At 35.7% G+C, this 13682-nt stretch overlaps 1 protein-coding gene across 1 annotated transcript; it reads left to right on the top strand.

The window, feature by feature from the left end:
• The first annotated feature begins 3361 nt into the window (after window positions 1-3361).
• LOC138329796 (protein sax-3-like) lies at window positions 3362-10926 on the top strand. Its single transcript, XM_069277092.1, has 5 exons — window positions 3362-3580; window positions 6097-6396; window positions 7054-7353; window positions 9855-10151; window positions 10814-10926. The coding sequence occupies exons 1-5, from the start codon at window positions 3499-3501 to the stop codon at window positions 10924-10926; spliced, it is 1092 nt and encodes a 363-aa protein (XP_069133193.1). The 5' UTR covers window positions 3362-3498.
• The last annotated feature ends 2756 nt before the right edge of the window (window positions 10927-13682 follow it).

Raw genomic sequence — 13682 nt, 5'->3', positions numbered from 1 at the left:
CTGATTCTCAATTTCAAGAAATGTCTATAATTTTTCACAATAAAACGTATATGTATTATCAGGCATTTTCCCCATTGACTATTTAATTGCTTTTAGCATAATTTTCAATCGTACTGTACAGCCAGTAAGGGGGTTGTTTCAAAAGAAATGGTATTAGTTAATAACACGTTTTGGATTTTCTTAATATGTGATGCATTGTCAATATGAAATTAGTGGATCCAATGTTGTTGCTATTTTCTAACATTGAACGGCATCAACATAACCAGGATATATGAATTTCACTATGAAGAACAGATAAAAATATACCTAAGTGTAAATTATAAATCAAATGTGTGTACTGTGTTGCACGTGTAGTACAATGCAATACATATACATATTCACGCCTAGGACTCCTGACTTGTATTGGAAGGAAAGACAAAGGTCATTTGCTACACCAAGGCCACAACCTCTACGTTTTGAGTTCTGTGCAAATGACCATATCAGTGCCATGTTTCGCATTTTTTTCAACATATATAGTTCTACCTGATTAACATAGTGCAAAAATGAATGATAATTGAATTGTAACCAAAATGTTTGGATATGCATAGTAGTAATCAAACATAATGTTGGAATGATTTGAATACTTTTGCATATTTTCAGACTATTTCATAAACAAACAGACATTTTGTACGATTTCGTTGATTGGAATATACAGAAAGTCAGTTTTAGTATCAACACTTTTTTCTGTATTAAAAATAGCCTCATTGCGGCCTCTGAATGTAATTTACATTTTAAGAAGCACACCTTGTAAGACAGTTTTGAAAGCAGCTTTGCTGTCTGTTGTAGTAGAAATCAACCATTCTATTTTCTAGGTTGTATCTCAGGTAGACATTGCAAATTTTTACAATCAAATTACTTTTTACAATACAAGCAGACATCAAGTTATGCGTTTTTATTTTATATGGGTTTACTTGTGACTTTTATGTATTAAATGATGTAAAACCAAAGTATATAACATTGCATCATGCGCTGTTATTTCAACAATTGAACACGCCGAACAGGTTTTACCGCGTTGTTATAAACGTATACAAAAATGAACTTATTTATCGTTTAGGTGCAACATGCTAGCAGTATATATTTCACCGTATGGCAGCTCCATTCCACTGTTGACAGCATAAATATTCTGTCGAGCGAGCGAGTTTCCTTCCCTACACTCGCGCCGGGCCTTAACGGTCTAAACTTGGATTATCTGGCTCATGATTTATAAGCCCATCGTCTCAGCGAGACAGCATAGTCATGTCAATTCTCAACACATTCTAACAGTGCACATAACGATATACATCTAGTGTTCAAATCGTGTGAGTTAAAAATGAACAGCGCAAAAAACAAACAAGTGGGGCCTATCTACACATAACGCCTCGCCCAAGCTTCGACCTCTCCATTTTCTTCCTGCGTAGTACTTATGACACAAAGAATGGTTAATGGGAAGCGAGGTACTACTCATCACATATAATCTTAAGTCAACAGCTGATTCTTATCCGATTGTCATGCTGTTGTTATGTATAGTTATCATCATACCAAGGGCTCAATCACAAAGTAACTAAAGTTAGGCTGTGAAACCTAAAATGGCTCCAGTGTTCGACTCGGTATAGAACTGTAGCTTTATTTAGTGTTAACTCCTCGATATGTAATAATTACACAAAAATTGTTATTTTTTGTTACTTTCAAAGAAGTGCCAATGCAAAATAATAATAAAAAGAATAAGAAAAGCTCTCCAAAGCAGGGTTATCTCACTTTGGGCCATATTGTGGCCACTCAGTGATACGCAAAATAGTTTGCAAGAAGATACCTTAGGGTCAACTGCATATTGTATACTATTCAGAACAACCATTTTTTTTCTGGGCTCATAGTAATGTCAGAGGTCAAAGGTCAAAGGGTGAAAATTCACTTTTTCATTGTTCAAGTCATAATTAATTAAACATTAGAAAAGAAATTCAAATGTTTGCAGGTTTTGCCTGCAAATCTTGGGTTTTTAAAGTTCAGTTCAGGAAAGTGATGAAAAATTGAATAAATAGGTGACATTAACCTAGTTAAGCTCATTGTTTCCCAGCGATTTGATGAGCTTTGTATTTATTTTTAGTACTGCTTGTGGATCTTGGAATGACCAGCTTAAGATAATTACATCCTAGAGTCAGATTGGCTGGATCGCGTGCACACATTAATAAGGTCATATTCATTAATTGGTATTATTTGATCATTAAGTATCTTCTGACTTTCCCATGTATAAAGTAGATTTTTAACTTAATAAAGTTTGTTTTTAAGCTTATCTCAAGAAACACTTACACAGAAGGTAGTTATAGGGTGGTAGAATCATGCCTACTGTCCCACTGCATGATCGTAAATGGTGCTAAAATTATAATAACATGGCTACCTAGATCAACATACTTTAATTTAAAAAAAAATCATATCTTCATAGCGATGTTAAGAGCTTTTTTTTAGTTTTGTCATAGTCTACTGAACACAACCTATGGTCACATGACCTGGGTGATGGTAATGGATTATGTCATTTTTGATAAATGGTATCGTCTGTCTATGTTACGAAGTTCAATAAAAAACAAATTTGCAATTTTAGTTCTTGTTGTAAGCATTTATTAGATTTTGAAATTATTTGCTCTAACAATTAGCTACATTATTATGGTTCTGAAGAAGGAAACACATTTACTAGACCAGCCAAATTTGAAATATAACATTTATAATTGAAGAGAAAAAATGCACACTAAATTTGATAACACACAGATATCGTCTAGCGTACGACAACTGATTTAGACCAATCCACCTAAATACTTTACTTATTTATAGAGCACTCAACATAACATATCAAACGCTCGATATTGTATAATTATGACCCTCTGTGGAGGGATAGATCTATAATAACCGGGAGTGGAAGAGGGAAAAATCATTAGAAGTGGACGTCGTCTTTCAACTTCACCAAACAATGGCAACGATGCTGCTTATTGTTTTACAACAAAGATTATACAAACAATAGAAACAATATAAAATGCGTTGTGCTGTCATTAATGTCTTATATAATACAGTCAGGGAATGGTGTTGATATATCATTAATGCAGTCAGACGGATTTGACAACATTATATATCAAGATAGCTGGTAGATGTTGATTTTGACAAATATATCGATTGATTTTAATTTTGTTTGATGTAATAAAAATAGTAATGTCCCTATGTCTCCGGATACATCTAAAATTGTCTCTCTGGAAAGATTTATTTTCTCTAGGGCTTAAGTTCTTATACGATACCCTTACCCGGAAGATGTTTCACTATTGTAGTTATGTGGTATGTGATAAAGTGACCTAGATTATCTAAATCATCGTGAAATCATGTATTTAGCCTGTGAGAGCGATTGTTGACGCCATTTGTCCTCGGTACACTGGGCGCGCCGCTCTCCAAAGCAGACTTAAGTATAACTGTGACACAAAACCGACATACTTGAGAAGTCTCGAAATGAATCTTCCTACAAATGTTTCTAAACCAGTTGTCCTGCTGATATTTATGATAATCATCCTACCAGGGGCTCTATCGCAAAGTAAGTAGTGTGTTTGTGAAGGAGATTTAAGATCTTAATATTGTATTGTTCAAGAGAAATACGAGAGTATGAAGTGTGTAGTTTGGAGTATGAAGTGCATATTTTGGAGTATGGAGTGTGTATTTTGGAGTATGGAGTGTGTATTTTAGAGTATGGAGTGTGTATTTTTGAGTATGAAGTGTGTATTTTAGAGTAGAGTGTGTATTTTAGAGTATGAAGTGTGTATTTTAGAATATGAAGTGTGTAATTTAGAGTATGAAGTGTGTATTTTAGAGTACGAATGACATATTTTAGAGTATGAAGTGTGTATTTTAGAGTATGAAGAGTGTAATTTGGAGTAAAAAGTATGTATGTTACAGTATAAAGTGTGTTACCAGTATGAATTGTGTATTTTAGAGTGTAAAGTGTGAATTCTACGTCGATAAATCTTAGAGTGTACCTGCCCTTTGTAACAGTGAGAAGTAACTGAAAACATTAAACAATGATGTCAACATACATGTGATATGTGTTATGTGTATATGCATATATATTATGCATATCATGTATACATATATATACATGTTATTAGAAGAGCAACGTAAAATTTAGCACCGGATTCGGGATTCGGGATTCGAATAACACATCCGATTCCATCACCTTATTCGTTATTCACTTTTCAATTTTGAATGCCAGCACTTTATTCGTTATTCAGTAAAACTTACACAGATATCGTTTCGAGACTTGAAAACCATAAAAACACCTCCTTAGATGATTGTTTTTGTTATTTAGTGTGAAAAAGATTCCAGTGGCACCACCGTATTCGTTATTCCATATTCAAATCTGAACTCCAGATTTCCTCCACCAACAAACCTGGCACGTCCTTACATGACCCTGGCTGTTAATAAGACGTTAAAACTAATAAACCAAATCGTTATTCAAAATTGAAAACCGAATAACGAATACGGTGCTGGACTAATCGCTTTAAAAATTCAAACAATTATTCCATTCATTCCTACTTACCGAACGTCTAAGAATAGCTACATGTAGTTTGGCAGTGCAAAAGCCAATATATAATATCCAGTAGATGTTTCTATTAAACCATCTCATGTTCTCCTATTTGATCTTTTACCAAAATGAAATGTCTACAAAATCTTTAGTAACCAATTGGTGTTCTTATAAGAATGCTTATATTATTATTCCATAACACCCAATACCCCTTATCATATTATCTCAACTGTACGACAAAGCCTTATTGTACACTTTTAGTTGTTGCAACTGTCAACATATGCCATAGTCTGCCTCAGTAGAGGGTTCTACAGTATATAGTATGTATGTCATATTAGCAAGGTCAGCATACGGTACAAAGTAATTACTTTGTTCTACTATAGGTGCTCCAACAGTAAGTATTGCCTACACTATTGATACCGGGGTTAAATCAGTCACACTAGTCTTATACTGTGAACAACAATGGAGCAGCTCTGACTGGTTTAAGCTAGACACGGAATGGAGTTACTGTGACAATAGATAGTACTAGTACCACAATGCGAACACTGGAGCCCCGTCTCTTACCATTACTAGTCCGACTTGTCCTAATGATGGCACATATGTATCTTTCAATTTCAACAATATTTTATTGATATTATGTACATCAATAGGATCAGACATCAGGCTAGGCCTATTTAAGTCCTCTCCACATATGTATCTTCTGCTTCAAACAGTCAAAGGAACGACGTCAAGAACACCTACAATCTTGATCGTCGTTTCAAGTAATTATATACAGTATCTATCAATGATACAACCTTTACCTTCAATTTCGACAAATGGTTTGAACATACAACATATATACATGCTTAAAAAGTACTTGCATTTAGATTGTGGTCTGGCTTGGCGATGCAGCTTTCCAGTGTTGTTCTCGAGTATTGCGCGTTTAGCTCTGGTTCTGAAGAAGGAAACACATTTACTACACCAGCCAAATTTGAAATATAACATTTATAATATTTAACAAACAGATTTATTTCATGAAATCGGGGTTTAAAGAATTTTAGACTGGTTATGTTTTGCAATTAGTTCAGTTTCTAACAAGTACAATGCTATGAATTAATAACAATTGGATTATTAGTGTGTGGTGATACGAGGGGTGTTCCAAAATAATGTCATCTGACCTCTGTTTTGTGAACATCATGACCTATGTACTCAAAACTGTCTCTGGCTGACAGAGTGATCAATGGAGCATAACACAGGTACACATTTTCATAACCTGACTGAGCTTGTTGCAATCCACATTGTTTATAACGCATCCATTACACGCTATGCAATATAACTTAGAACAAAACATTAGCATGCGGCCTACACATAAGGTAGGTCGTAAAACGATAAATATCAAGGGCAAAGTGTGCGACATTTATTGGGAGGGTATTAATTCTCGTAGGTCTATTTGTAGGTGAGTACGTAAATTTAAGACTAATTATAAGAAACTATTTGGAGGCGATGTAGCACATTTGATGATATATTATAGGTGTTCAATGCTTCTCTTTCAGATCCGCCAGATGTAACTATTGTCCAAACTGCATTCGTTGCACAGGTATCAACAACCATCACACTCGCCTGTACTGTCACCTCAGACACCACTGTCATCTCCGTCTTCTGGCAACGTGATATAGGATCGGGGACTGTAACAATCACCGTTGACGGGATCAACTTCTCTGGTTCAACTCCTGTTGTGCCTTCTTTAACCATTATCAATCTTGAAACAACCGACTCAGGAACATATCAGTGTATTGCCACAAATGCTGCTGGAACTAGCTCCAGTGCTACAGCTACACTCACCGTTGTATCCGGTAAGCATATGTTCTTGAATGAGCCATATCAATTTTCATTTAGGAATCATGAAAAAACGCCTGGTTATTCCATTGACACCTTAACCAAACTAAACACAGACCACGACCGAGTTAGGGAAATTAAAAACTCAATTACAACTCACACCTGTTAGACAATGGTGTGACGTCATTAGTACATGTGATTTCAAATACCGAAGACATCTTCAATTTGGAAGCATTACGACGTTCCTATGATGATGTCATGTTAACAAATACTTGTAAACAACTGAAAATTCACATAACGTTTGTTTAAAGTATTGAAAAAATAAGCGAATAATGAAATTGACTTCTAGGGTCAATCTATTTTGGACATGGGAGTTCCATAATACGTCACGTGGAATTTTACCTTTAGTGTATTTTTAGCTCTAGTAAGAGCTGTGCGCGGCCTAGGTCGTGGCAGGCGGAAAGTAATTATAATTTTTTAATAACAGAATTTTATTTTTAAGAACCATGGCAAAAGTTCATAATATAATGAGCCAAGTTAGACTATAATACCAACAGTACCAGTGACATGTTTCTATAGTAGAACAAAAGTTCGTAATATAATGAACCAAGTAAGCTTATAGTACCAATAGTAGCAGTGATATGTTTCTATAGTTTATGTTTCTTTGTTTTCAGCTGTACCAACTGTGACTGTTACACAGTCTGCCTACAGTACAACAACAGGAACTAGTGTGACACTCACCTGTACAGTATCATCATCTACAACTGTAACCTCTGTGTTCTGGCAGAGAACCATTGGCGGGAATACTGTAACCCTGACCATAGACAATGTTAACTACTCTGGATCATCCCCAAGCACACCTTCCTTAACAATTATCGCTGCCGACTCTGGAGATGCTGGATCTTACACTTGTTTTGCTGTCAACAGTGCTGGGACTGGTAACAGTGCTGCCACTACATTGTATGTAACTGGAAGTAAGTATTATATACCGAATGTATTTTGTTATTTTCATTTTAAAGGATTTGCGATGGGTATTTCATAAATGTTCCCCTCCCTCTCATATAAAATAGGGATCCTTTATGTAATTGGAAAAATATATAAGAACATAAGCTGGGTTCTATTTCATTATTGCTGCTGAAAACTATATGGGGACGGCGTAAGTGCAAAATCTTGCTTTGAATCTTACCTTGCTAAAAGTTGTGTAATTTTGCGTCTTCATGTCTGACAACTGTCATTTGGGTTTACTTTTTACACAATTTTGAGACTTTATTCACAGCAACTGCTTTTTTGGCGATTTCTGCTTGCCCGTGAAGTATGCAAAACTGCATGTTAAAACCAGTTGGTTTACAGTACACGATGCTGTAAAGTCAGTTACTTTACAGTACCTGGTGCTGTACAATCAGTTGGTTTACAGTACACGATGCAGTAAAATCATTAGGTTTACAGTACACGATGCTGTAAAATCACTTGGTTTACAGTACACGGTTCTGTAAAATTAGTTGGTTTACAGTACATGGTGCTGTAAAATCAGTTTGTTAACAATACACGATGCTGTAAAATCAGTTGGTTTACAATACACGATGCTGTAAAATCACTTGGTTTACAGTACACGGTTCTGTAAAATTAGTTGGTTTACAGTACATGGTGCTGTAAAATCAGTTTGTTTACAATACACGATGCTGTAAAATCAGTTGGTTTACAATACACGATGCTGTAAAATCACTTGGTTTACAGTACACGATGCTGTAAATCCACTTGGTTTACAGTACATGGTGCTGTAAAATCACTTGGTTTACAATACATGGTTCTGTAAAATCAGTTTGTTTACAATACACGATGCTGTAAAATCAGTTGGTTTACAGTACACGATGCTGTAAAATCAGTTGGTTTACAGTACATGGTGCTGTAAAATCAGTTGGTTTACAGTACACGATGCTGTAAAATCAGTTGGTTTACAGTACATGGTGCTGTAAAATCAGTTGGTTTACAGTACATGGTGCTGTAAAATCAGTTGGTTTACAGTACATGGTGCTGTAAAATCACTTGGTTTACAGTACATGGTTCTGTAAAATCAGTTTGTTTACAATACACGATGCTGTAAAATCAGTTTGTTTACAGTACATGATGCTGTAAAATCACTTGGTTTACAGTACACGATGCTGTAAATCCACTTGGTTTACAGTACATGGTTCTGTAAAATTAGTTGGTTTACAGTACATGGTGCTGTGAAATCACTTGGTTTACAGTACATGGTTCTGTAAAATCAGTTTGTTTACAGTACACGATGCTGTAAAATCAGTTGGATTACAGTACACGATGCTGTAAAATCAGTTGGTTTACAGTACATGATGCTGTAAAATCAGTTGGTTTACAGTACATGGTTCTGTAAATCCACTTGGTTTACAGTACATGGTGCTGTAAAATCAGTTGGTTTACAGTACATGGTGCTGTAAAATCAGTTGGTTTACAGTACATGGTGCTGTAAAATCAGTTGGTTTACAGTACATGGTGCTGTAAAATCAGTTGGATTACAGTACATGATGCTGTAAAATGAGTTGGTTTACAGTACACGATGCTGTAAAATCAGTTGGTTTAAAGTATACGATGCTGTTAAATCAGTTCGTTACCAGTACACGATGTTGTTTAAACATTATACAAGTTAGTAGTTTTAATGTAGCTTACACATACACAATAAATACTTTTTTTCTATCATACTTTGGATGTAATACTGGTTTATCCCATGTAATACACTCGTGTCGTCTGAGGCTGTATAACATGATTACCGATTCAAAACCTCGTGACGTCAAAAGATTACTATTTTCCGGGTAAAATTGTAATGTTATTTTCAAAAGGTAGGTTAGTTTACTACAAAGATTGCAAACAACATAATTCGTATTAAAACTATTACGGCAATTCAATGTTTTGCAGTCGCGGTAAAATATCTTTAAATTGTAATAAAACATCAATGTGTGAGAGAAAAATCATCTTTTATATGTGGATACGAAGGAAAGGACTATTCTACACTGTGGATCACAAAATGTCTTTTTGGCGTTATACATTTGTAACGCAGGGTTATTAGTGAAATACCGGCCAAGGTAAAGCTTTTTTAGGGTCTTCTTTCAATTTTGAATTCACAGTTGGTCACATTTTCTATTTTTAAAATATTTAAACTGGTTTGATCGCTAGGTATCTTCTTTGGACCCAAGCAAGAGTGACATCTAGTGTTTTTTGTTACTTTTTATTAAATACTTAAAAATTGAGAGTTTGCATATTTTAGATGACTTTAATAGATACATCTTTATTGATATCCATTTCAAATTTACTCAATGACATATCTTGAAATTACTGAATACCAGCATATTTTGGATTTTGTCATGTTTCTTTATTTTAAGTCAAACTTCAATTTAATGACAAAATAAATGAATGAGACAAATAGTAAAAATACATTTATTTTACTTTTATTTGATTTTCACAGATGCCCCGACCGTGACTGTTGGCTCCACTTCCTACTCCACCACCACAGGAACGACCTTCACCCTTCAGTGTACTGTGACGTCATCCTTGACCATTACAAGTGTCTTCTGGCAGCGTACTATCAATGGAGTCCCCACCACACTCACCATTGATAACGTTAACTACTCGGGAGCCATCACATCCGCTCCATCTCTTACCATTATCTCAGCAGATTCCGGAGACACAGGAACATACACATGTTTTGGTGCTAATGCTGCTGGAACATCAAGCGCTACCACACAACTGACAGTGACTGGAGGTAAGTGTTTTAATACTGTTATCAGTAATAGTTATCATAATTATGCACTAGCTGTCTGTTCAACTTAATTGTCTAACCACTCAATTTTGGCTCTGACAGTGATACAACTTTGGGCCTAAGTTTGGTTGTTCTTTTTTTTCCTTGTCCGTCCTGGTTTCATATGAAAGCAGGATCACCTATATATTGCAGATATTGCTAGTATATGTAAGATCTTTTTTACTGAACATGAAAGTGATTGATAACGTAATTTAGCTCTACCCTTATAGAGAGAGGGGCCAGCACTGAAGGTACTGAAAACACACAACTGTCATTGATTTCTACGTCTGGTAAAGGATAATCTGTGTAGTTTTTGGTATGGACAATAAGGAGGAAAAACTGTTTTTGAGAATTTGAAGAATAATGGAACAAACGGTACTCTAAGCTGTATTTGTCCTAAAAACCTCTGTCCGGAAGAGCTCTTTGTCCATTATCCAGAGGGGCGTTTTGTCCTAGACTTTTTCTTTCAGGAAGAAAACACAAAACAATTTTATTATGATAATTACGTCATATTATAAGTTGTTGGTATTCATGACAGTTGGTTAATATAATTGGTTAATGTAAGTTATAATATAAACAAAATAAAAAATCATTGAGGGATACAGACCACTGATTTTTTATTTTAGCTGTGCCAACGACTGCAGTAACACAGTCTTTTTACACTGCCACAACTGGAACCTCTATCACTCTTTGGTGTACGGTAATTAATGCGAACCCAGCCCATACCAATGTATTTTAGCGTACGTAATGGTAATTTCGTCACACTCGAGTGGGCTCGCCCTGAACAGGGACCAAGATTTCTTGGCCCTGAAATATACTGTATTGTAATGCATGATCTCCACTTTCTCACTTTTAGGAAAATAGAGAAAAGTGAAAACAACAGTAACATATTGGTTTACCTGCACGTTCATCTAAGCTACATGTAGCCTGTTAAAAATGGGGAAATTGCTAAAAACAATAAAAATTGATTTGTAACCAAACACCTGTGTCTGGATCCCCAGCTGACAGAGATCAATCAATGCCCGAGTAGTGTCCGTCTTTAATTCAAGGGTTTTACGTACCTTCGCGATAAATCGTTCAGTGTCAGTCTCAATACAGGTACAATATATGGGTAAAAATATCAGTACATGATTGGAAGTATAGCTTTTTTTTCTGCCAGACAGAATTACATTCTGATTTAGATATGTTTTCTTGAAATGTTGGTTACAAGTGGTCTTTGGTTTTGCGAACAAAGAAGAGCTCGGCGTATTGGCCTCAGATTTGTCTTTATAAAGCGTGTAGTCGGTCAACTCAAGCAAGGACGTATATGAGAAGGATAAGTCACACTGGGTTTTGGGGAAGTCCGAGGCAGGCGCTTTTGTGTTTGTGCAGTGACCGTGACGTTGGGTGACGACTGATTTTCCTTTGATATCCGCCGGCGCAGCCTTTGATGTAGCTTGCGGGTGCGAGGGTTACCGTCTTACTTTCTGAAGCGGTGCTGTCATTTCATGGGCTGTCAATTTTTTTAACGAAAATTTAAGACATATCCCCTAAATATTCCGTCTTTAAAGCAAGTTATAAACGTCGTGAAATTTAATAAACTCTACAATGGTGTTTCGTTTGACTCGATAAGACAAGTATTTGTTGAGAAAAAACGGTTTTTATTCCCGGTTCATAGGCGTCTCGCGTGGTGTTTAGTAATGTAAAGAGACAGACACGGATCCTTCTCACTTATAAATCCTTGCCAGAGGATATACACAGTTATCACACATATGGGTTTTTATCTCAAATGTCACAAACGATATATGTAGAGTAAATATGATCAAGAATAGAACCTTAGGAATGTCAAATTACACACAATAGTATTAACTGATAATTGATGTTAAAATTTAGCAACTATTAACAGAAGTTCAAAGCACTTAAAAATTTATCACAAAATTCTTTGTGATATATTCACAAAATGATATGTCACAAAACAAAATTCTCAGCTATGTAAAACTAAAGTTTCATGACGATTGTACATGTAGACCGGAATATAGATTTCTATCTTCAGATGGATTTTACGTTATTTTGTTTCTTGGTTTATTTTCACGGGACTTAATTCAGGTTATTACTATATTAGACCTAATGGACAATTACCTGTACATACCTGAGCCAAGATGTTAGTTACAGTTAAATTTGGGTGGGGATAAAGGTAGTCTTGATTGACAACATATACCGTACATATATAGTAATATATGGGGAAAAAATCAGCACACTAATAATACTTGCATACATTTCAAATAAAATAATTAAAGTAAATTTGTATAAAATAGGTAGGTTTACAATTATTATTTTATTTTGTTTGAAACACAACCACTTGGGGTAGTATGGTCACGACATGATATCAATTTAATTGAATGTTATAAACCGGTCCCCTGAGGATAATATATAATAATACGGTATACCTACATGTTGTGACGCTTGACTGGTCATCACATCGGGTAATTATATATAAGGTGTCAATTCAATTCGATTCATTTGGTGTTGGGGTGGGGTATGGCCCCAGGGAATGACTGGAATGAGGGTGGGAAAGAATAAAGAACAAAATTGCATCCAAGTTTTAGGAAAAAATTACCCCGCCCCGATCCCGTCCCTCTCTAACGTAGCGCATGGACGACAAGGATAAATTGTCACGCCGCAAGCGCTTCTTTGTTTGTTCATTGGGCGTCCCGTTGGTAGACGACGGTTTTCCTTTGATATCCGCCGGCGCAACCTTTGATATAACTTCAGCGGCGTATCTAGGATTGGAAAGGCATGAGGGTCAAAATCGGCAGCTTCAGTACCGAGATACCGCCTCTGAAGTGCTCGATTTTTAAGGAATCGGTCGCTCACGTTGATTTGGGGAATAACAGATTTGACGTCATAAGTACAACTATACACAAAAGGGGGTGTGCTAATCAACAAAGCGTGACAGGTCACAATTAGCTCTCATTAGCCGGGGTTGACAACGCGTTTTAGTAACCACAGTATACATGTACATGTATAGAGATTACAAAGCAGCACGACATCGGCTTTTTGGAGTGATTCTGATGTTCAATTCAATTTGTTTATTTCCACAAGCCTTGCGGCTTATAAGACACAAAGTACAATTTTAATACATATTAAATAATTTAAATATATGTACAGGAGAGTGATTGTATACCATAAAACACAAACATTAGCGCACAATTATTATACATCAGATACTATACAGTTACGGTTTATAAGAGACTGAGAACGTTTCTGAAATGCAAGTTTTAAGAATTTTCCGAGATTATTTAATCTTTGACATTATTAACACTGAGTAATTGAACAAGTTTGAACACACTTGGATGATAAAAATAATAAGGTTTCAGATATCTAACTCATAGTTGGGTATAAAAAGGACATTTAAGAACGAAGTGAAACTCATCTTCTATATCATTGGTATAAGACATCTTTCATTTTGCCCGACACGGAGTACGGACACCGACACGGACTTCCAAAATTCGACGG

Source organism: Argopecten irradians, chromosome 8, assembly GCF_041381155.1.
Source record: "Argopecten irradians isolate NY chromosome 8, Ai_NY, whole genome shotgun sequence".
NCBI lineage: Eukaryota > Metazoa > Mollusca > Bivalvia > Pectinida > Pectinidae > Argopecten > Argopecten irradians.
Note: the sequence above shows the minus strand (reverse complement) of the source record. Positions and strands in the feature narration are given on the sequence as shown.